The sequence below is a fragment of the Trichoderma evansii genome, assembly GCF_050947405.1.
Source record: "Trichoderma evansii strain SZMC 28006 chromosome Unknown GGI43scaffold_37, whole genome shotgun sequence".
Classification (NCBI taxonomy): Eukaryota; Fungi; Ascomycota; class Sordariomycetes; order Hypocreales; family Hypocreaceae; genus Trichoderma; species Trichoderma evansii.
This window is the reverse complement of record NW_028145169.1, coordinates 44,862-66,581: the sequence shown is the minus strand read 5'-3', so window position 1 is coordinate 66,581 and position 21,720 is coordinate 44,862. Positions and strand designations below refer to the sequence as shown.

Genomic DNA, 21,720 nt, shown 5'->3' with positions numbered 1-21,720 from the left:
GGAGTAGTGTTAATAGCAGTTGTGCCTCTACGGAGCAGGTGTGTCTGTGATACTACTCCGTAGTATAGGTACTAATGCTGACATTGGCCGCGATATAGGCGCGGATATTAATATATATCAGCACTAGCGGGCTGGCAGTCCTAGCGGAGGAGCTAGTAGAGCCCTCTTGGCAGGTTAGGGACTAGAAAATATATAAGCACTATACAGGGTTATTATATTAATTAGTAATCTTTTATTTTTTTTTTTTATTTTTATTTAATTAATTTTGTCTTATATTAAGAAAAGAGATAAATATATTTTTTTTTTAATTTATTAAAAAAATAATTTATTTGTATTTTATATAATATTAATTAATTAAATAAATTATTATTAAATAATAACTTTAGTATTATACCCAGAGTATAAAAACTATAACTCTAGTTTCTATATTAATATATTATATTACTTTAGGGTTTTCTTAGAATTACCCCCTGGTATAGCTTAATTTTTAATTTATAGACTTGGTAATATTATACTATACTAGGCTAGTATTTAAGTATTCCTGTAAATAAGATACTTGTCTTGTATTAGCGCTGCAGTATTTATTATTTATATAATTATTAATACTTAGTTAAGTACTGCGCTGTATTATAAAATTTTATAATAATTTAATTACTTACTTAAATAATTTATATTTTTATTTAATATTTTTTTATAAAAATGAGAAATTATTATAAATATAATTATTAAAACAAGAGTATATTATTAAAAGTTTCTAGTTATTTAAAACTTTTAAATTAAAGCTAGTTTAATTAAATTTTAATACTCTAGTAATAATAAAAAAACTTTAGAAAATAATTATACTTAGATTTTAGAAAAATTATATTAAATAAATATTATATATTTTTTAAATAAAATAATTTAAAATATAAGTAAATTAAAATATTAAATTTTAGAATAAATATATATATATATATATATTTATAATTCTTAAATAATATTTTTTTCCCTGACTTGTTATTAAAATACAAAAGATATTTACTAGTATAATACTAGCCTACTGTAATATATTATATTATAAAATACTTTAAGAAAAATATTAATAATATTAAGTATTTAATATTTAAAGTTGTATATAAATAATAAATTAATAATATATAAATATTTCTTTTCAATAGTAAATATTTTTATTATCTTTATTTCTTTTTAAAAAGTTATTCTACTCTCCTAGAGTATATTCCTAACCTGATTCTTTACCTCTATTTTCTTATTAATAATTATTACTATGGTTACTGTTAACCTTCTATCTCTTTTAAGCATTTTTATTAACTATATGCGAGTTTAGTTAACTATAAAATTATTTTTTATTACGACGCTGCTTTAATATATTATAAGTGATACCAGTTCTAATATCTCTAGTGGTATTAATTTATTAATAGCTCTTTTAAAAAGGTATCTTTAACTTCTTTAAGAAATAGTGGAGAACTTTCCTAGTAGTTTGATGTCATGTATGTTATTTGATCTTTGAGTTTTCTCTGTGTGCTTGAGAGTTGAAGCAACCATCGAGGGTTTATATGCTTGTAACTTAAAATTGGCTTCTTTTGTTAGGTTCCTTCCCCTTGTTAGATTCCCTATTGTTTGTTATGTTCGAGTCATTGGGGTGGAACTTTGTTTTCTGTGTAAATCGTATCTAGAACTTTATTATTGTTAAGCTATCTAAACAATCTGGGGCTGGTCAAACCTTGATTTAGCTAGCCTGGCTGAACTTTATCACAGCTATATAAGCTTTTGGATATCATATTTATCCAGTCCTTGAACTAGAGGCTGGGTACAGCCTTTTACTGCACCGGTATTTGTGGTCTATTGGAACTATATTTATAAACAAAGGTTATATATAAAACTGATAATCAAAGTAATATATAAGTTAACAGAAAAAGAAAGTTGATCTTTTTATTCGAATTAATGTAATTTTATATGTGGGGAATTTTATGTTAATAATTTGTATATGCTAAACCAACAGCAGTCAAGAAGTCAAAATCGGCTCCTTCCTCAGCCTGATTTACACAGCGTTCATATAATCCCCGATATCCTCGTCTAGACTCCCGTTGTTTCCCTACTCCTGTCTCTCTACTTTTCCTTTTCCCCAATTCAACAAGTGCATGGTTTGGTTCAATTCTTTGTGCGATAACTTCCTCATCGACCTCGAGTTTTAGAAGTCGTTTTTCAATATCGCATGTGATAATATCCCCGTCCCTCACTACTCCAAAAACTGACGAAGGAATCGCCGACTCAGGTGAGATATGGAGCACAATCGTCCCTCCTGCCGTCCCTGACATCCGTCCATCAGAAAGACGCAACATATCTGATACACCCGCCGCCGCTAGTTTCCTTGGTATTGGGATAAGTCCTGCTTCCGGCATACCCGGGTTACCAATTGGTCCGATTCCTTGGAGCACTAGGACGGAGTCTTTAGTAACTGAGAGATTTGGATCGTCAATGCGTTTTGCTAGATCAGTGGAATTCTTGAAAACAACGGCAGGACCTGAGTGTTGGAGAAGACGCCGGTCTTTTGATGCGGATGCCTTCATGACTGCTCCTTTTGGCGCGAGATTTCCACGGAGAATAACTAATGATGAGCAGGGGTAGAGAGGGTTTGATAGTGGACGGATGATCTCAGAAGAGAATGAGAAGGTACCGAAGGGTGAAGTATCAAGCACTTCTCCTAAAGTCTTGCCAGTAATTGTCATTGCTGAAAGATGAAGCAAGGGCCGCAAGGTATGCAGTAGGCTAAGCATGCCGCCCGCATTATGAAAATCGGTCATATAGTTATCTCCACTAGGCTTTAAATCAATCAATAGAGGAACTTTCCTTCCTATTTCGTCAAAGGTCTCTAGAGTAATTTCGCTGTGGAGATTGGGGTGCCTGTTAACGATTGCCATGAGATGCACCACAGCGTTTGTCGAGCCTCCAATAGCTTGGAGAACAGTAATAGCGTTGAGAAAGGACTCCTTCGAGAGCATTTGTTGCGGAGTGCGCCCGGAAGCTGCAGCTGCTACCGCGTTTGCTCCCGTCTCTTCCGCGATCCTGAGGCGAGTTGATGACACTGCTGGTGCTGAAGCACCGCGAAGTGGCATGAAGCCCAGTGCCGCTGTGATACAGGCCATTGTGCTTGCTGTTCCCATTACACCACAAGTTCCAGCCTGTGAATTGTCAGTGAATTCATGTGGCCTACGCTCAGTTCAATACTTACAGTTGGTGCTAATTCTTCGTTGAGCATGCTAATATCTTCCATGTCAATGGTGCCAGCTCTGTAAGCAGCCCAATTGTTCCGGCAATCGGTGCACGCCCCAAGACGCTTGCCTTTGTAACTTCCTGGCATCATAGGTCCAGTCACCAAAGGTAAAACTGGCTTGTTTGCTGATATTCCACCCATTAACTGAGCAGGGACCGTCTTGTCACAGCCTGAAGATGTCAGGATGCAATAAAAACGTCGTTGAAACTGCTATAAGATCTGACTAAACATACCTCCAATCATAACGCATGCGTCTAGTGGTTGCGCTTTGATCATTTCCTCAGTATCCATACTCATGAGATTTCTGAGAAACATGCTGGTGGGAGAAGAGAATGACTCATGCACAGAAATAGTGGGAAAGTCCACAGCAAGACCGCCATTGAGCTGGACACCTCGTTTGACTGCCTCAATAAGTTGTGGAACATTTGCATGACAGGGATTGAGAGCAGAGTAGGTGTTTATGATGCCAATAATGGGCCTAGAAAGGGCATCTTCACTGTATCCGAGTGCTTTGATGAAGACCTTGCGTAGGAAAAGTGAAAAATGAGCGTCGCCGTAAGATGTCAGCCCCTGACGGAGACCTGAAGCAGAATCAATAGGTTTCGATAGATCATAATCGTCACTGAGCGTCGAATTCGCTGCTTTGTTCGAAGATTGAGCCATATTGAAAAAGATGAGATAATATTTGAGGCGAATGTGATAATGAAATGATATGTGGAAGGGTATTTAAGATCAACCTCAGAAGTATAGAAAAAGCAAAGCGGAGGCTCCGCGATTTGGGCGGGAACTCCGCCAAAGTTGAGTAAATATATAAAGTCAAAAAAGCGAGAAGTGAGTTGAAAAGGCTCATTCTCATTTTTTGTCATAGCCTAATATTGAATTTCTTCTTACTCACTATTATACCTCTTAAATCAGTGGAGCCGGCAAATATGTTGAGTCTTGACGGCAAAATCGTTCTCATTACAGGCCTTGGTCAAAGCCAGCCTGGCGGCTGGGGAATTGGCGCTGCTACGGCGGTTCTTTTCGCTCGACAAGGAGCTAAAATATTTGGTGGCAACCGCACTCTATCGTCAACCATCTCGACAAAGAAAACAATTGAAGAGGAAGGTGGAGTTTGCGACATATTAGAGACAGACGTCACCTCATCAGAGTCCGTTAAAGGACTGGTCGATGCTTGTATGGCAAAGCATGGCCGAATCGACATCCTCGTCAACAATGTTGGTCGTTCTGAACCAGGATGTCCAGCCACCATGTCCGAGGAAGTCTGGGATTCACAGGTTGAGATAAATCTGAGAAGTGTCTTCCTAACTTGCCATCATGTCCTACCAATTATGGAGAAGCAAGGAGCAGGGGCGATAGTCAGCATTGCAAGCATTGCTGGCCTGCGATATATTGGGAAACCTCAAATAGCGTACTCAGCAACGAAAGCTGCAGTGATTCAGTTTATGAAAGCGACTGCAGTCATTTATGCGTCCAAAGGAGTGAGGCTGAACACAGTCGTGCCTGGGCTAATGGATACTCCTTACACCAAGAAACTTATGGGCAGGTTTTCAGAGGACGGCGAGCAGGAGAAATACATGAATATGAGGAGTGCGCAGGTTCCGACTGGGAAGATGGGAGACGCTTGGGATGTTGCGAACGCAGCTCTGTTTCTGGTATCGGATGAGGCAAAATACATTGTGGGACAGAAGATTGTTGTAGATGGAGGAATCACGTCTTTCACGGGAAGAACGTGATTAGTTCATAGTGTATCTCCCACCGGTTTGTAGAAATAAAGTCAACATGCCGCAGAATAACTTCCTAGAAGACGTAGAATTCCTAGCCGTATTGGCGTCCTGACAGCCTAACATTCATTCCCCTCTGCTCCTTTAATCATCGATTTCCTAAATATAATTAGACCGCCAAAAATTACTTGTAGGCAAGCGGTTACTCCAGGTTTCCCAAGTCCACGGGCTGCTCCATCTCTGGGACGGAAGGTCCTTCCGCTGTTTGAGGAGGCTATCCAATCCCGATCGGCGACACCGGTATGGCCGACGTGAACTCCACAAATATCCCTTTCCCCAGAATCAATAAATGCAACAACTGCACCTAACCTTTCCGACAGGAACTTGCCTATTTAAACAGTATTTGAGAATAGTTTCAGATCTCAAGTTGGGATAGCCCCTAACTTTCTGTTTCTATTGTTCTACACTAACTCCGTACCCAGTGAGTCACTTACTGCATCACCTACAACCTCGAGCCCACATTCAGTTCATCAGCATGGATGTTTCTCAGAGCGAATCCAAGTACATTAAAGTCACTGCATCGAATGCCCAATCATTAGTGGAGGGTATCCTGACAGGAAATGGCGTATCGAAAGAAGATGCGACAATCATTGCAAAGTGTCTTGTGCTAGCTGATTTACGTGGCGTGGATACTCATGGCATAAATCGAATCCCATCATACATGGCTCGAGTCCGCCAAGGCGTTCTTGACCCAAAGGCGACACCCTCATTGACTATGGTAACACCTGTTGTTGCTCAAGTAAGTAGCCGAACCCTTCTCCTTGACTGCGAGAGAGCTGACAATTTTGTAAGGTAGACGGACAAAATGGCTTTGGGTTCCTGGCCGCTCACCAGGGCATGGCATGCGCGATTAAGATGGCAAAAGAATTCGGTATCGGCATGGTATCCGTCAAGCACTCAAATCACTTTGGCATGTCTGCATGGGTCGTACAACAAGCCCTCGACGCAGGAATGATGAGCATGGTCTTCACTAACTCGTCACCTGCTCTTCCAGTGTGGGGAGGGAAATCTAAGCTTATGGGAGTCTCACCAATTGCTTGTGGAGCCCCAGGAGGCAGAAAGCCGCCGTTCATCTTGGATTTGGCTCCATCCATTGCGGCGCGCGGCAAAATCTACAAGGCCAAACGACGGGACGAAAAGATTCCACTGGATTGGGCTCTGGACAGCGAAGGGAATCCAACAGACGACCCTGCAAGAGCACTCGAAGGTGTGATGTTACCAATGGGAGGCCCCAAGGGGTCGGCTCTTGCAGTAATGATGGATGTTTTTTCGGGCGTCTTGTCGGGATCTGCCTTCGCCGGACATGTGACAAATCCCTACGATCCCTCAAAACCAGCAGATGTCGGGCACTTTCTCATAGCCATCAAACCAGATCTGTTCATGAGCCTAGATGACTTCAAAGAACGAATGGATTACTTGTACCAACGCGCAGTTGGCTCAGAGAAAATGCATGGTGTCGATCGGATTTACTTTCCAGGTGAGATTGAGCAGTTGAGACATGAAGAGAGACTGCGTGATGGAATACCACTCGTAGACGCCGAGATTGTAGCGCTGAATACTGAAGCCCAGCGCGTTGGAATTGCATTGATTTGAGGGCACGAGAAGACTTGATGTAGTTTATATAATTGGTATGAAAAATCAGAAGTAACATTCAGGGTATTGAGGCCTTTAACTGCAAGCAGTGTGAGATTCTCGTACTGAAATTCAGTGACTGCGAGCCTGGTAACATTGTGATTGAGAGCCTGTAAGTTTGACTATGTGCTGAGTTTACTAGAAGCCTACATAGAAGCATTTCGATGCTTCTTCCAAACTATGAATGCCTAGGCACCGAGAGGGACGAGAGGGAACATTACAATTGTCTAGGCCAGTAATATTTATTCTCTATTCTCTCTCTCCGTTCTCATTTTTCCCTTCCTGCTCTGACGGCGGCGTCATCAGTCCTTTCAGAAGTGCATTCCCAATCCCTTGACACATATATTCATCCTCACTGTCAACTTCAAAGTCGAACCGAAACAGATCTTCCTTGTACGGGAACATATATGTACTCGTCACCCTATACTTCGTTAGCACTGCCTCAGCCACTAACCTTCAGGAATCAGATATGCCTATGATGTTCCTTGCTGGCCTGATACTCTGCCAGGGCTTCACGACTGCGATGATAACTGAGAAGAGCAAACTCAAATCCTTTACTCCTTTCGATCGGATCCGTAATTGAGGGCCCCCCGACTATCAAACGACCATCTTGGACGCAGGGTAAGGTTTTGAGAGTTTTTAATTCGGAAACAAATTTGGACTTGTGCGCCGAGGAGACCTCTGGACGGAACTTGAAGAGAACTGTAGTTACATGATCATTAGCGTAAAGCCAGATTTAAGAGATATTAAACTGTATACATACCAATGTGAATAACAGTCATTTCGAAGAGGCGAAGTTTGGAGGGGTGTGGTGCGAGGAGAAGTTATCAGAGTATCAGAATAGAAGGGTTTTGCGCCGTAGCTCTAGGTCATTACATGTTTTCGAATCAGTCGACTGGTTAACTACGTTGATCTGCGAAGGCGGACGGCTTTAAAATCCATCTGCGGACTAATAAGTTGACACAAAGCCGGCATCGCTCGTGCCCTGTAGATTTAGCGACCAGCCCACTATAATGCTCCATAGCTATAAGCCCTAAAAATGACGGAGGTGCCCACGGATCGCTTAGTCAGCGGACGGGAAGCCGTCGGCGGTTCCGTCTATCGGCCCCCCGCCCATCGGAGTTTCCGCGACGACATCAGGAAGAGGGTAAACAATCTTCACCATAACCTCACTCTCCTTGGTCTTGCTTCTGTTCCCCGTCTTTATTCTTTCTCTTCCTCCGTCTTCTCATGTTAGACTCTCGATATACGGAGCAAGCGCAAATTCCGTCGAATAATGGTACTATCGCCTGGCTCATCTCCCGCGCTCACGGCAGCGAATCCTGCCAATCCCGTCCAAAACGCTCCACAGCGCAGAACCCGTAGAACCCTCCGCATTCGAGTGGCCTGTTTGCGTTGCCAGCGCCGAAAAATACGGGTACGACCGCTTCTTCCTTCTGATTCTGCTATCAGCCCATTGATCGAGCTGACCGGGGCGTAATCAGTGCGACGGAGCCGTCCCTTCATGTGGGTCTTGCTCAAAGACAGGTGTTGAATGTATCGACGGAGGGAAATTTGATGGCATTGAATCACCACGCGCGTGAGTTCTTGTAGTCGTAATTTTCTGCGCTTTTAGATCAAATTTGACGTGCTTGTCTAGGTACATTTCGAGTCTGGAACGTCAGGTCCAATGGCTTAAGTCTGTCGTTCGGGCCAATTGCCCAGATATTGATTTAGAGCAAGGGCCTCCGGTTATGAATGAATCCGGTCAAGACGATCCAGTGACTGAACGAGAAAGTTCCCAAGACGGGCTGTCACTGGATCATCCGAATCCAACACCTGGGAATGGCAGCACTCCTGCACCTTCTAATCCGTCCGCGCCAGGTCAGAACGTGCAATCGATACGTGACATCTCAACGGTTCAGCATGAGCAGCAAACCGGGCTTGCACATGAGATTGGCCTTGTCTCCTCATGTGCCGGGGCTGATCCAAAGTATATCGGCCCTTCAAGTGGCTACTTCTTTGCGAAGTTGGTCCTCGCATGTGCTCAACAAGGGAAACGAGACCCACCCCCGAAAGAGCTTCAGCAAAGTGCAAAAAGTCGTACAGCCAGTCTACTCCCAAAAGGAGGGTTATCAATCCCTCCTACACCATTGCCATCAGACATGGACTATGCTGTCAAGATATCAGAAGCGTATTTTGAAACGATCCATCCCCAGTATCCTTTCCTTCATCAGCCATCCTACATGAAACTTATTGAGCACGTCTATGCTGAACTGGAGCCCAATCCAACGGCTGCATTCCAAGTTTATCTCGTCTTGGCTCTTGGAGCAACAGTCCTCTCCCGACGCCTGAAGATTCCTCTCTCTGGAGAAGGTTTCTGTGCAAGTGCAATGAAATATTTCGATAAATTGTGTATCGAAAATTCTCTCAAAGGTTTACAAAGTCTCCTATTGTTACTCGTATACACACTAAATAGTCCTTCTATGGGTTTGAATGTGTGGTATCTCAACTATCAGTGTATAGCAGCGTTGCTAGATCTGGGGCTGCAACGAGATGTAAAATCTGGGAAGACAATGTCAGTGCTTGACCAAGAACTGAGAACGCGAGCCTTTTGGGTTATCTATAGTCTTGATAGGTCTGTTGCGACAATGATGGGCCGGCCGATTGGATTGAGAGATGAAGCCTGCGAGCTGCGAGTGAGTCATATCTTCAGGTTGTGATGCAAAATTTCTGACATTCAAAGCTGCCTACGGATGTCGAAGACGGCAAACTGACCGCAACGGGCATTCAACCGCGGCTTGAAAACGAACAGCCAACACAGATGAGCAGCGCGATCCATCTCTTCAAGCTTGCACGGCTGAATTCCGAAATTAAATATGTTCTCCACAGCATTTCTCATGAGGTGCCACCATATGCCTACCCACGCATTCCCGATGTACTCCAGTGGCAAAGAGGAATCATGGCAAGACTTCAAGCATGGTTAACCCAAATACCCCAATTTACCGGCGAGCGGATATACATGACCCATCTCTGCGAGATCAAGTATCATGGCGTCATGATGCTTCTTTTACGTCCCAGCCCAGCAATTCCAAATCCATCAGTCAATTCACTCAAGTCTTGCTATGAGAGCGCCGTTGCAAGTATACGACTCTATAACCAGCTTTATAAGAGAGATCTCTTGGTTTATAGTTGGGTTACTGTTCATTCTGTTTTCCTGAGCACAATCACCATGCTTCATTGCATATGGACCGTACCCGAAGTATCTGCGCAGATCAAGCTAGAAATCCTAATGGCAGATTTAAAAGCGGGTTCGAATGTGCTTAGTGCTACAGGCGAACACTGGTCAGAGGCAAAGCGCAGTAGGGACGTTTTGGACGAGCTCTCAGGCACTACTATCCGCTGGATCATAGAATCTAGAGCACGCAATTCGGAAATCGGAACTCGCAGTGCTATTAGTACAAAGGACGTTGGATCCTCTAATGATAACAATAGTCTGAGCAAAGCTCAACCTGCGACTTTATCATTGCAACAAAACGAGAATTCCACATTATGGAACGATGGACAGGACCAGCAAATCAGCTTCAATCAGTCACAATCACTTGACCTGAACGCTGACGGCCAATCCTTCGAGCCCAGCTTTTATGCTTCCCTGTTCGGTTCTGGTACTCTGACCGATCAAATTGATTTTACTAACCCCGCTGCTGTCAATGCTATCATGCATGGCGTCTTCACAGGCTTCCAACCCATCTATGATTTCGAACAAGATTTTGGAGGGGATCAGATTATTGGTGGCCAGCTTTGATATTATACACCTAACAAATAAAGTTCGTTCTTTTATGCATCGCTAAGATTACGGATGAACTCCTCTCAACCAACTTGAAAATGCCAATCGATGCTCAAAACTATACCCGACTCACTTTCAGTAATGAAAAGGACATTATTTGTCGGTCCGCCCCGGGTCAGATTCGTCGCACCCTTCCCTTCGCTGCTCACGATCTTTGCAAACGGTTTGCCAGTGTTTTTATGTACATATATAACACCCAAAGCTGAATGTGCAACAAAGGCATTACCTGCATCATGCGTGGTCATTCCATCGGGCTCACCAAGTCCGTAGTAATTGGAGAAGCGCTCAGTCCGCTGCACTGAAGAGTCTAGATATAGAGGAACATTCTAGATGCTATTGTCGCGAGTCATTGCCACAAACAGAGTCGTCTCGTCCTTAGTGAGAGCTAGGCCGTTTGGTGAAGGGCAATTACGCAACAAAACCTCCATACGTCCATCTTGATGGAGGCGATAAATGCGACCAGTCGGGTCTGAAAGGCCCGTCATTCCCTGATCAGAAAAGAGGATAGATCCATTGCTGTCGACAATGACATCGTTAGGACCCTTGAAGTGTTCGCCGTTGAAACGTGTTATGACTGGCTGAATGGTTTTGGTGGTGGGATTCAGTGCAAGAATACCACTTTTAAAATCCACGATGATAAGCTTCTTTCGTTTGGGGTGTCATACTAGCCCATTTGTCTCCCCGTCATACTCAATAACAGAGGACCATTTCTTGGTGCTTAAGTTAATCGCGAAGGGCGGACTGTAAGGGATGTCTGTAATATATGGCTATTTTGTTTCTTTGACAATAAATCGGGCCTTCAATGAAGGAGTTGAGTAGATATCTGCGCTTCTGGTTATTTGAATGCTCCGATGTGCCAAGCTTTCGAAACTCAGCAGGAAAAGACGTGAAGTCTTTTTCCTTTGGAACAAGGGTCATTAGAGGAGCATCAGACGGCCAGTCCGCGATTTGTGGAAATTGCTAATATGAAGTTGAACATGGGGCTTTGTGATGGAGATTTAAGGACATTGTAGGAGCCCGTGCTTTATTCCAGGTTTGTGACCTCAAAAATTGATATATATTGCGGGAAGTTGGCCCGCCCCTAGAGTTGCGGAGAATCCGCACCAAAAGATTCCACACTGCCACCCCCAGTGGGGTCTCCGAACCAGAAATTGTTCCGTAGTAATGCAGCAGACCATATAAGCTATTTTATAATCAGGTATCTGCCTATACCTCTGACGGGAACCCCTGCGAAGCATATATTTATGCTGGATCTTCCTTTAATAGAATCTAAATAATGGAAGTGCTCACGACCTCTAAACTTTATTTGGCAACCTGTACTCCCAACACTTTTAAAGATAAGAATATATCTAAACATGTTAAAGAGATTGTCATTTAGTCTTGAGGTCGGATGTATATTGATAAAGAAGTAGATAAGAAGGCTAATACTAGGGTCCCGAATACCTCAACCGTAGAGAGTGAGAACCGCCTTCTTCAAAAGCTAGACATGACAATTATGTCATGGATTATGCTTATGTATTTTTTATCATTTATAGACCGGCTAGTTTTGTTTTTTGCTGAAATGTAAGATCATAGCGGACATATTATCTCAGAAACAACATCGGGAATTCCTATAACATCGGCTTTGCTGAAGACCTTTCACCCTACCGATGCCTGATATTCTATAGCCTCTTTAAGCTACTCTATCGGCGCCTTTTGCTTTGGCACTATTGATGGCTTAATGCTCAAGGTGGTCAAGTCTTTAACTTAGCTTAGCTGGCAGTTTGCATGATTCGCTGGGGTACTATAAGCACTCTGAAGTCTCCCCTTTACATCCACAGGTAACCCGCCTTTTAATACCGCCTCATTAAAACCTTAATAGTATATAGGAGGAAGAGGAAGAGGGAAAAAGACATAATAAAAAAAGAAAAGAATAAAAAGAGGTAATGTAAGTGAACAGATAAAAAGGAGGAAGAGAAAATAAAGAAAATAAACCAGTCCCTCTCTTTTATTTATAATAATATTATATAAGGTAATTTTTAATATTAATTTTTGTCTTTTGTAGTCACTTTATACCTTTTTTTTTAATTAAGTTGTAATATAACTGCATGCGGAATAATTTGATAAAGGTTATATGTAAGGGACTGTCAGCATAAAATAATGGTTAGCCGAAAGTACAATCTCCAGAGCAGTACTGGCCCGTCTCGGTATAGCCGCAGCATCTGAACGAACTAATGACATCTTGAATCCCTCCCGTAATTGATTGGCACGACAGACGTAGTTGAAGTCGACGCCACCGGACTGTCGGTCAGAATGATCGCCTTGACAGCCGTTGTTCCTATTCCACATATCGGCTTCCTTAGCGCAGACTCTTTCTCTTGTGGGCAACAGCAGTAGGGAGAGATAGTTTTCATCTCAGTTCGACTGCTCGCGTCTCCCTTACCTCCAGAAAATGCAAGTCCCTCCCTCGATGATCGCTGAGCGTACCTTCTCGTTCATATTCGGGGGCACAGTGTCTTCCGGGTCCTGGTCAGTTCTTCATCACACGAAAGTTGTGCTGGACACGTACAACACGCCCTGTTGGCAAGTTCAGCATCGCCTACGGTTTTGCAATTGCCTTTATAGCCTGTCTGGTCGCAGAACTCAACACTGATAGCCTGCGCCGCTGGATAGGCGCCAGCAGCCAGGAGAATGGTAGCGAGAGAGACCTTCATCTTTGCGAGTTCAAACTTGGAGATTGGAGAAAATAGAATTGTGCGGATGATGAAGAAAATTTGGATTCATAGAAGGAGAGGGTGGCTCCTTATATAGTTGATCTGGAGGTCAATCTTACACCGAATTCGACTCGGCATAGATTGCTAAGCTATGAATCTCACCGGCTCATCTAATCAACAAGGCTCTGGACAACAAAACCCCATGCCAGTACTTATTATTAGCGCTCGCATCAATGCAAGTAAGTTTGCTAAGATATACCACGTGCTAATGTCAAACCTCTCATAGGAACAAGATGGTGATGTTCTATATAGGGTACAAGGGGGGGTCTCAAAAACAGCCCATCCATCCCCTGTAGTAGTTCTACATGGGTTATTTTTGAGACCCCCCAGCATTGCTAGGGAATACGGGGTTGTTCTATTAAAACATGGTGTGTCTCTTTAGGAAGATCTTAGCCATCATTGTAACTCTTGAAAAAGGAATAGTAGGAAGCAATTTGCTAATTGTCTGTAGGGTTAGGCCGAATCCATACTGATTCTTGAAATCAGCTTAATAGTATGTAAGACACTCGTCATGTTATTATGCAGTAGAATGTTTATTGGCTATGGAGTACAAGTGGAATATTATATAATATACTTTTGTGTTGCCTACTAATGAATACCTATTTATTGGCCCGACGCTATGCTAACATCTCATGCTGGTAGCTTCCTCATAGCTTGGTGCCTCACTTGGGATTGTAGTGCTTAAATTTATCGTTCATACTTTGGCAATTGCGTTCGAATAGATGTGTGTTCCGATGGCCTCCTCTCTACTGCCGCTTGAGTTGTCCTTGGCTGTCGATTGCCATCGTATCTAATGCCTGCTAATGCTAGCACAATCTCCCACTCGGTCGTTGCCCTCCACCGTCGGTTTAGCCACAAGCGCGAACAACTCGTCAGGCTCCCCAGTACTGTGGCGGTAAACCCTAGCCATACAAGTCTCATGAAACCACTCCCTATCGACAAATTCCATACTAGATCTGCAAGCTCAGGTATGTTGTGGAGATAATTTAGCACCTGTGTTGCCACTGCCGTTACACATGCGGCAGCCACTAGATGTATGCCGGGTATAATGGTGTATATTGCTAGCAAACTGGGTTCTGATGTCAACAGCCATAAAGTGTGTCGGCGTCTGTTTGTATAGGCAGGGGTGTAAGGAAAAATCAAGTTGACCGTTAGTATAAATGATGTTAATGCAGCGGTCAATACATAGAAGGTGAAAGCCGGGGCAGTAGGTGCATCATATCTCGGTGCCGCGTCAAAACCTGCAATGCTTTTGTTGTCGTATTTGAGCACGCAGGTGGGTTCTGCGTGGGCGGAGAATGTACAAGATTCCCAAAAGTCTGTGTTGACCGTAGAGTTAAACCCACGGAAGAAGCTATTCATAACACTTGGGAAGCGGAGGGTTTTTCCAACTCCACGATAGGTCCACGCGGCGCTATGTGCTTGGCCATCTGTCATTAATTGCCAGCCAAACGCATCAAGGAACCAATATAATGTCGGCGAACTTGACGAGATATTTGTAGAAAACTGTGATAAGAGGCAATACGTCAGTCACCGTGTATATTGGGACATTGTAGAAGCGCAAATCCTGAGTGACAGCGTGGCTGTTTATTTCTGTTGTACCCCCATGATAGTCGCGAACGTACTTGAACTAGTGCAAATTCTCGGTATATTAAGGCTTCACTTCCAAATTCCCACAGAGCAGGCCCTTGACAGCCCCAGGCTGTGTACGCCGTGCCTGCTGTTGCCAGCAATATAATACAGATCAGAACGACCAGGTTAAAGCAGCACGAGGTGTAGGACAGTAAATACAAAACTCTGCGTCGCTGAATTGCCTCGCGGATTCTTTGCTGTTCTTCAGTAACCATCTTAGCCCGGTGAGGAGAATTAAATTCAGTAATGTCAGAGCTTGAATTCCGCAGTACTCTCAATATTTTTATTATTATTAGCCAGACACCGCCAGCGGCATTGTTTATCTTAATATATCAGCCAGATCAGCCTTCTACTAGCTCAATTAAGTTGCGTGCGAATGGCATTGCTCAATTTAGTGCCGTATTCGTGACTATATCGGAGATAGAAGTGGGGCCAATATGCCTCCAGAGGTAGAAATGGGGGGAAACAGCTGTTATATGATAATTTAACCTTGCCTAGCAAATCAAGACCCTGAGGTGTAATGCTTAGATATGGTCTGACAACAGTGCGCCGGCCTTTTTTTTTACGGTCTTAATTTATAATTGAACTCTTCTTCTATCACGCTACACTGCAACTACCTGCTACTAAACCTTTCTTAGCTATCTTTTTATTCCTCTTAAGACTGTCATGACTAACGCCAACTCTTTCTACTATTAACGACTCTAAACCCGAATTCCGAACGCGAGATCCGTCGTGCCTGATTATTCGCCAGCTAATCTGTAGACGTCATCCGACACGGGACAGCAGTGCTCGTGATACATCTTTGAGCCGTTGTTCGTTCAACTTTCCATCTGCGGTTAGCGGCGCGAGCTCGGGCCCTGAGCTCTCGTCCAAGTTTCCATATTCAGAAATCGCTGCGAATATGATCGCGAGCTTTGCGTTTAAGGTTACTTTCGGTAGGCTGGAAAAGCTTTGGATTTGGCATGGTGGAGGCACATTTTGTCTATATAAGTGAACTGGATTTCCGGTAAAGAAGGTGAATTTGGCTCAGCACCATTTCCCATTGCTGACCCAGCAAACCAACCTTCAGTTGTGCGATATTATTAACTTCTAAATATTTTACTTTTAGTTCAGAAACGCTGAGAGAATTAACTGCCAAAATATCCAAGCTCGCCACCTATCTCAAAGCCCAAGGCTACCTAGCAATCAGCCAACGCAGCCAGAGTTAGACAAGGACCCCTCAGCATACGCCTACCTCCAACCCCTTCAAGCACTTTAGCTGCTTCCACGAGTTTTCTATACTAGTATTCGGGACTTCTTCCATCACCTTCGCCATGTCATCCTTCAACTCCAATCCCCGTATAGTTATCACGACGCATGACGCAGCAGGAACCGCCATTTTTGGCTCCGACAGTGAAGTTCCCCTATTTCGCCCCATGGGGCCGGCGGGTTCATCCTTTGCAGTATTTGACGTGCGCAACTCGATACCGGTCAACAACATCGAGCCTGCACAAAACTACCCAAACACGATACCTCGCTGTCCGCCTAATGGCGCCATATTCTGTATCAGCAACATCGCGCCTCACTTCAGCGTGCCGATGCACCGGACGCTGAGCCTAGATTATGGGGTCGTGATTAGCGGCGAGATAGTCATGAAGCTCGATAGCGGGGAGGAGAAAACCGTCAAAGCGGGAGAGTTCCTCATCCAAGGAGGTGTAAATCACCAGTGGATTAACAGGACGGATGAGATATGCCGGATTTGCTTTGTGACGCTAAGTGCAGAGAAGATCAAGTTGGCGGATGGGACAGAACTGAATGAAATTGCCACCAAGAAATGAGATGTCAGAGGATCGTTGCATATCGGGTCACACATTAATGTTGGCCTATCTTTGTAGTTAGGTATGCGCGCTTTTGTGTTTAGGTAGAGTGGGCTCGGTACATCAAATGATACTCTTGTCACCCAGAAGATCTTTCATTCCAGTACATTCGCGGATCTTTTCAAACACCCTCCACGCGCGTTCTTTTTGATCCACGCTTGTCGCAGAAGTTTCAGCCTTGACGATGCGGGTTGGCCAAAGAAGCAGGTACCCGCCGACGGCGCGACAGCGAGGTGGGCCGTCCTTGCAGTCGTGGAGCCGACCCATGTGATTAATATCCCCGAAAGACTGAGGAACGGTAGCGAGGAACTCGTCAGCTAGCCATTGAATCGTCGAAATGCACTCTGCAATCGTATTGTTTAGCGTCTGCCCATCGACCTCTTCTAGATCCGGGGTTTCCAGAGCAGCTTTCGAACATTGCAGTAGTTGTTGTAGAAAGATGATACGCGCTGCCCTGTGATAGTTCCATTCGTAGGCCATCCATACATCCGAATGCAGCTGGATAGTCTCCGTAATGCCACGCGCCGCTGAAGAAAGATCCGGTCGTTCCGAGACAGTTAAGCTGGTAAAATACCACTGTGATGTCTGCCGCCAACTCACTGCTTCTTGGTCCGACGAATGCAACTCCTTGATCATGTCGACAATTGTCGATGCCAGTAGCCTACCTGCAGTAATAAGGTCTAACAAGACCCGCGCCCGCTTGCATATCTCGCTAATGTCGTCGGCATTCTTCTCGAGGCGTACGGAGGGCTCGCTGTCATTCAAGTCCTTGAGCAAGTATGATGTCTCAGGGATCTGCCACATGCCATACGCTAATCGATGCTTTTGCTTCGCGGTGTTAGTGAGGAAAGGCCAATGGGAAACTTGAGTCCTTACAATTCGATGGTGTGCAAGTCGAAAGAGACTCCAGCCGCGCGAGTTGTAGACCAGATCACTGCCACGCAAACGAAGCAATTGCGCCATTCCTTGGACGTGTGATCCTTTGCTAACTTTGTTGGGTGTATATAATGTCTGAAAATATCAGTAAAGAACTGTATGCGTATATCGAATTATATATCTACCTCGAAAATATCCAGCACAACCACTGTCATTAGATCATAATCGTCTGGCTCTTTGCTCGGTGTAGAGAGCGACTCGCCCAAAGCGCTGAGTGCCATGCCATAGCACTGTAGGGCCTTGCTTGCAACCGCGTTGCTATCTTGGTTTTTTGAGATGTCTGCATATGCTGCCGCTTGCACAGCCCAGCGTAGCGCGTACCGGCCTTCGACGTTGACCTCGTTGAACATGCAAGGCAAATGCTCGAGGAAGCCGGGACAAGACGTCTGATTGCAGGGATAAATGACATATTTATCTATGAATTGATCTACAGCCTGTTCTTCCAATGGTGGCTGTAATCGCGCCGGCAGCCCTTTCAGCCAAGGTTGGGGGTTGCGCAACGTGATGCCCGAAGCTTTCTCTGGACCGAGTGACGAGAGATCCGCGCTCGGGCCTGAGATAGAAGACCGCCGTCGAGAAGCTGAGCCCGCATAAATAAATTTGCTTTGCTTCTGCAGGGAAGAATGCGAGGAATCCTTGTAACTTGATGGAAACACCATTTGTTTTGCGCGCGAGTATTCAATTACTTTTTCTGTCTCATAGCGAAATATGAGTGAAGATTCATCGCGGTAACCCTCGCAAACCTCGTCGCGATGGATGCAGCGCTGGCAAGACGGCCGTCCCTCATCGCAGCGGACACGACGCTGCCGGCAGCGCAGACATCCACGACTAAGGCGCCCCATATAAATTCAATAGTCGGGAGATTAGCAAAAAGCTGTAGCACGGCTGTTGATGTGGAAGTAGGAGACAAGATTGAACTGTAGCTACATTGTAGATATCACAAGGAGTATATGGATTATAATTACAGTAATTACATTTACTGCTCTTTACTGTTACAACCCCAACCTCTTATGGTCGTAAAGAATGGTACGTACCTCGGAAAAGGTACGGGCCGACCAGCCAATCAGGCAAATGTCGACAGAAGCCGACCACAGCTTGATACTATATAAGGCTGCGCTTAGGCGTGTAGTAGACAGATAAATATCCAGTTGTTAACACAGAATCAAGATCGAAAGACCCCTTTACTCTTATACACTGGTGACTCACATTGCGATATTGCCCATAAGGTTAACTCAACCATCCGCTATTAACATAAACCCAGATTAGGCTTGTCCCTTGGAGATGCTACCCTATACTAGGCTCTGGGGAACCAGATCGTCACATGCCGGGATTAGCGCTTCTGTGTGCTATGTGGCCCATAGTGCGTGAATGGAGAACTTTTCTGGCCAAAAACCTTTGTACGCTTGTCAGAGAATGGCTGGTAAATTGTAGCTTGGGGAAGCGGTTGGTCTTACAGATGATTCTTACACACGCACCAGTCATGGCTATGCCGAAAGTACTCAACAGGAGAAACGGTTTCTGTCCGTAACGGTCGGCAAGTATTCCATATGCAGCACGGTGAGAAGTCCTTCGGTGGTTGTCAATAAACTGTTAATGCAGATAGAGCTTAAAAGATAAAATTGTGGGGGAGGGCCGATAATTGACAAACCTGGCAGTATCATGACAGTATGATACCATCCCATCAGGATGGCTAGGGAGCTTTGCACATCGTCATCCGCGCCACAGTCTAGTGCTCCACGCATCTCGCGGCAAAGAGCCTTTTCAACAGCTTGAACCAAAGAATTGGCGGGCACAGAGTTGCCCAATTCCATTACTAGAAAAAGACAGATATAAAGAAGAAGGGACGTGACGGGGATATGATATGTAAGCAGTGACTGAAACCCGCGACTGGAGCGGTCGCCTAGCAATGGAGTGGCCTCGACAGCCTCGACATCTTCCTGAGATCGATCACTGTCGGGATTTTCCATGTCAGACAAATCGTATCGATGAGAAGGCACTGGATCTTGGAAAGTCAACCACACGCGAACATCTGTCTGGATAGAAACGAAGTCAGAAATTGCGCCCGTGCAATAGCCACAACCAACAAGAGTTAGCTGCAGGGAACTTTTGCACTCCCAAAGAGGCACTGTCCTGAGTTACATATTATTATTTATGAATTTATAAGCTAATCGGCATAACATACATAAAATCATAAGAAAAATGAAACGCTCACGGGCGGGGAACTAATTGTCTCTTTAGCAGCTTATACAGATTGGGCTGTTTCTCCTCCTGATTCCTCCTGCTGCTCCATGGTCTCCGACAGTGGATGGTACATAACTTGCTAACAGGACCACTGAATGACCGAACTTGCTATAGCTATGCAGCTGGCATATAGCACTTCCTCAACTGCGACACATGCAAGCGTGAAGGAAAAAGCCTGTATAAGCATATTCCAAAATACCCATTGTGCAAACACTGCCAAACAGCAGCTTTTATGGATTTTGCCAGGGTTTAAAGGGCGGAGCATATGAAGTATCTGGCACTTGGGTAAGGCAAATAACATTTTACTGCGGCATTTCGATCGCAGCTCGACGACCCCGCTTACACTAGGTGGCGGGCGTCCATGGCCGCATAGTAGTTTTATGAATTCTACACTTTTTATCGATATATCAGCAGTATAACATCCTCATACTTATGTCTTGATCCTCAAATCTATACTATTCTAGCGGAAAATTATTTTGTTCAGAACTCGACCAGTATACAACATCTATTCTTCAAGGGTCTTTAGTCTTTAGGGTGACCATAAGACTAATGCACTAACCTGCCGCCGTGACACATGCAAAGCAAGATAGCGCTATCCGACGTCTTTATCCTACCACACACCCTTCGTGGCAAGCGCTACTTTACGCTGTAGAAAAGAAAGAGACTAACAAAAGTGCTTCTACGGCTCTAACCGCAGATAGTCTCTAGGCTCAAAGCGAAAATATCTCTTGCTTGGCGCGGTTGCATATAACCTATATTAAACGGTATTTTACACATTTGAACTAATTATTAAGTAGAGTAGAGTCAAAATAAAATGCAGTAAAAATAAAATACATATATATTCACTAGACGACGGCTGAGTTTGTAAACGTTTGCGCAACCTAGCCTAAAAGTTTGATTTATCCATCTCCTACTGGCAATATTGCATCTGTATGCTCGAAACAAGACCAAAGGTTTTATAGAAACTTTCACCGATTTCGTAGGTTCAAAAACAACAATTTTATAACTAAAAATAAAAATAAAATAGAGAACTGAGAAGGAAGAGATATAGCTCCGCATAAAGCCCCCTTTTCGATCTGTCTAACGAATATATACTGGTGCAGGTCCAACTCATTTCAAAACAACATCCGGCTGCGGATCATCCTCTCCATCCCAGGGAAACCCATTTTTGGACATGAGCTCATCTCTCGATAACTCTGTCGAAATAATAACAGCAAGCATATGTTCGCTCGCGTTCAAGCTCACAACTTTGTACAATCCGCGTGAAATGTGCTTCGCAACCTGCAAAATTGCATCCTGAACGGATTTGTCAGTTCCCGATCGTATGAAACGAAAATCTGAGCCGTAATTGATATTTGTGAAGATGACATCGACGTTGTATACGGCTTGGTAGGTGCCGTCGGGAAGTCGTTTAAAGCCCGGTGGAGCGTCTTCGGTGGCGCTTACAGAAGCAGCGACCAACATGATTCCAAAGCCGCGAGAGCTCTGTCAAGAGCCTTGTGTGATTTGATTGAAAAGGACGGGTACCAGTTTGACACACACTGCGAGAAATATTTAAAGCTGGAAAGTGGCAGAGCAGGGTGCGGGGTGGCGGGGTGTTGATGCTTCGAAATCACTCTCAAGCGACCAACAGGCAGGGGCCAAGTTCTGGAGCTAAGCAGATCGAGCAGATCAGGCGAGGGCACGAACGAGTGACAACAGATCTCTCCTGGACTGTATGGCGGCCTGCAGTCAAACGGGTCTTTGCAAACATTTTCTACATACACTAGATTTCTCACTTAAAGTCGGA

The 21,720-nt window shown here is 44.3% G+C and overlaps 10 protein-coding genes across 10 annotated transcripts; 4 read left to right on the top strand and 6 right to left on the bottom strand.

The window, feature by feature from the left end:
- Positions 1–1,970: 1,970 nt before the first annotated feature.
- Positions 1,971–3,934, bottom strand: GGI43DRAFT_431921 (dihydroxy-acid dehydratase; the record flags this gene model as incomplete). The annotated part of the gene is made up of 3 exons (XM_083209490.1): positions 1,971–3,179; positions 3,230–3,441; positions 3,505–3,934. 3 exons carry the CDS (start codon positions 3,932–3,934, stop codon positions 1,971–1,973), a joined length of 1,851 nt encoding a protein of 616 aa, XP_083055367.1.
- Positions 3,935–4,200: 266 nt separating this feature from the next.
- Positions 4,201–5,007, top strand: GGI43DRAFT_388746 (SDR family NAD(P)-dependent oxidoreductase; the record flags this gene model as incomplete). The annotated part of the gene is made up of 1 exon (XM_083204104.1): positions 4,201–5,007. The coding sequence occupies one exon, from the start codon at positions 4,201–4,203 to the stop codon at positions 5,005–5,007; it is 807 nt and encodes a 268-aa protein (XP_083055366.1).
- Positions 5,008–5,344: 337 nt separating this feature from the next.
- GGI43DRAFT_431919 (Ldh family oxidoreductase) lies at positions 5,345–6,648 on the top strand (the record flags this gene model as incomplete). The annotated part of the gene is made up of 3 exons (XM_083209489.1): positions 5,345–5,421; positions 5,478–5,794; positions 5,848–6,648. Coding segments are annotated over exons 1-3 (1,119 nt in total). The 5' UTR covers positions 5,345–5,420.
- Positions 6,649–6,892: 244 nt separating this feature from the next.
- GGI43DRAFT_418529 (Dabb family protein) lies at positions 6,893–7,659 on the bottom strand. Its single transcript, XM_083207558.1, has 3 exons — positions 7,451–7,659; positions 7,161–7,389; positions 6,893–7,108 (listed from the first exon to the last, which is right to left on the bottom strand). The coding sequence occupies exons 1-3, from the start codon at positions 7,467–7,469 to the stop codon at positions 6,937–6,939; spliced, it is 420 nt and encodes a 139-aa protein (XP_083055364.1). The 5' UTR covers positions 7,470–7,659; the 3' UTR covers positions 6,893–6,936.
- A 174-nt stretch (positions 7,660–7,833) lies between these two features.
- On the top strand, positions 7,834–10,783 carry GGI43DRAFT_277865 (transcription factor domain-containing protein). The gene is made up of 4 exons (XM_083201185.1): positions 7,834–8,104; positions 8,172–8,266; positions 8,327–9,365; positions 9,413–10,783. Exons 1-4 carry the CDS (start codon positions 7,964–7,966, stop codon positions 10,469–10,471), a joined length of 2,334 nt encoding a protein of 777 aa, XP_083055363.1. The 5' UTR covers positions 7,834–7,963; the 3' UTR covers positions 10,472–10,783.
- A 2,997-nt stretch (positions 10,784–13,780) lies between these two features.
- GGI43DRAFT_418528 (uncharacterized protein) lies at positions 13,781–15,335 on the bottom strand. The gene is made up of 2 exons (XM_083207557.1): positions 14,892–15,335; positions 13,781–14,772 (listed from the first exon to the last, which is right to left on the bottom strand). Exons 1-2 carry the CDS (start codon positions 15,111–15,113, stop codon positions 13,954–13,956), a joined length of 1,041 nt encoding a protein of 346 aa, XP_083055362.1. The 5' UTR covers positions 15,114–15,335; the 3' UTR covers positions 13,781–13,953.
- An 876-nt stretch (positions 15,336–16,211) lies between these two features.
- GGI43DRAFT_388742 (cupin domain-containing protein) lies at positions 16,212–16,715 on the top strand (the record flags this gene model as incomplete). The annotated part of the gene is made up of 1 exon (XM_083204103.1): positions 16,212–16,715. The coding sequence occupies one exon, from the start codon at positions 16,212–16,214 to the stop codon at positions 16,713–16,715; it is 504 nt and encodes a 167-aa protein (XP_083055361.1).
- A 102-nt stretch (positions 16,716–16,817) lies between these two features.
- GGI43DRAFT_426440 (Zn(II)2Cys6 transcription factor domain-containing protein) lies at positions 16,818–18,532 on the bottom strand (the record flags this gene model as incomplete). Its single annotated transcript, XM_083208651.1, has 3 exons — positions 16,818–17,582; positions 17,631–17,765; positions 17,816–18,532. The coding sequence occupies 3 exons, from the start codon at positions 18,530–18,532 to the stop codon at positions 16,818–16,820; spliced, it is 1,617 nt and encodes a 538-aa protein (XP_083055360.1).
- A 117-nt stretch (positions 18,533–18,649) lies between these two features.
- On the bottom strand, positions 18,650–20,395 carry GGI43DRAFT_418522 (uncharacterized protein). The gene is made up of 3 exons (XM_083207556.1): positions 19,339–20,395; positions 19,145–19,257; positions 18,650–19,083 (listed from the first exon to the last, which is right to left on the bottom strand). Exons 1-2 carry the CDS (start codon positions 19,655–19,657, stop codon positions 19,190–19,192), a joined length of 387 nt encoding a protein of 128 aa, XP_083055359.1. The 5' UTR covers positions 19,658–20,395; the 3' UTR covers positions 18,650–19,083; positions 19,145–19,189.
- On the bottom strand, positions 20,367–21,594 carry GGI43DRAFT_277593 (uncharacterized protein). The gene has a single exon (XM_083201183.1). It carries the CDS (start codon positions 21,393–21,395, stop codon positions 21,042–21,044), a length of 354 nt encoding a protein of 117 aa, XP_083055358.1. The 5' UTR covers positions 21,396–21,594; the 3' UTR covers positions 20,367–21,041.
- Positions 21,595–21,720: the final 126 nt, after the last annotated feature.

Bases quoted from the DNA above. Each gene is read 5' to 3' on its own strand.
- GGI43DRAFT_418529 (XM_083207558.1), bottom strand. The intron at 7,109-7,160 runs GCATATCTGATT...AACGAAGTATAG, and splicing joins GCCAGCAAGGAACATCATAG to GGTGACGAGTACATATATGT.
- GGI43DRAFT_277865 (XM_083201185.1), top strand. From the start codon at position 7,964: ATGGTACTATCGCCTGGCTCATCTCCCGCGCTCACGGCAGCGAATCCT. The intron at 8,105-8,171 runs GTACGACCGCTT...GGGCGTAATCAG, and splicing joins GCCAGCGCCGAAAAATACGG to TGCGACGGAGCCGTCCCTTC. The intron at 9,366-9,412 runs GTGAGTCATATC...TGACATTCAAAG, and splicing joins ATGAAGCCTGCGAGCTGCGA to CTGCCTACGGATGTCGAAGA.
- GGI43DRAFT_418528 (XM_083207557.1), bottom strand. From the start codon at position 15,113: ATGGTTACTGAAGAACAGCAAAGAATCCGCGAGGCAATTCAGCGACGC. The intron at 14,773-14,891 runs GTACGTTCGCGA...CTCTTATCACAG, and splicing joins GAGAATTTGCACTAGTTCAA to TTTTCTACAAATATCTCGTC.
- GGI43DRAFT_418522 (XM_083207556.1), bottom strand. From the start codon at position 19,657: ATGGAAAATCCCGACAGTGATCGATCTCAGGAAGATGTCGAGGCTGTC. The intron at 19,258-19,338 runs GTTTGTCAATTA...CAACCACCGAAG, and splicing joins TACTGTCATGATACTGCCAG to GACTTCTCACCGTGCTGCAT.
- GGI43DRAFT_277593 (XM_083201183.1), bottom strand. From the start codon at position 21,395: ATGTTGGTCGCTGCTTCTGTAAGCGCCACCGAAGACGCTCCACCGGGC.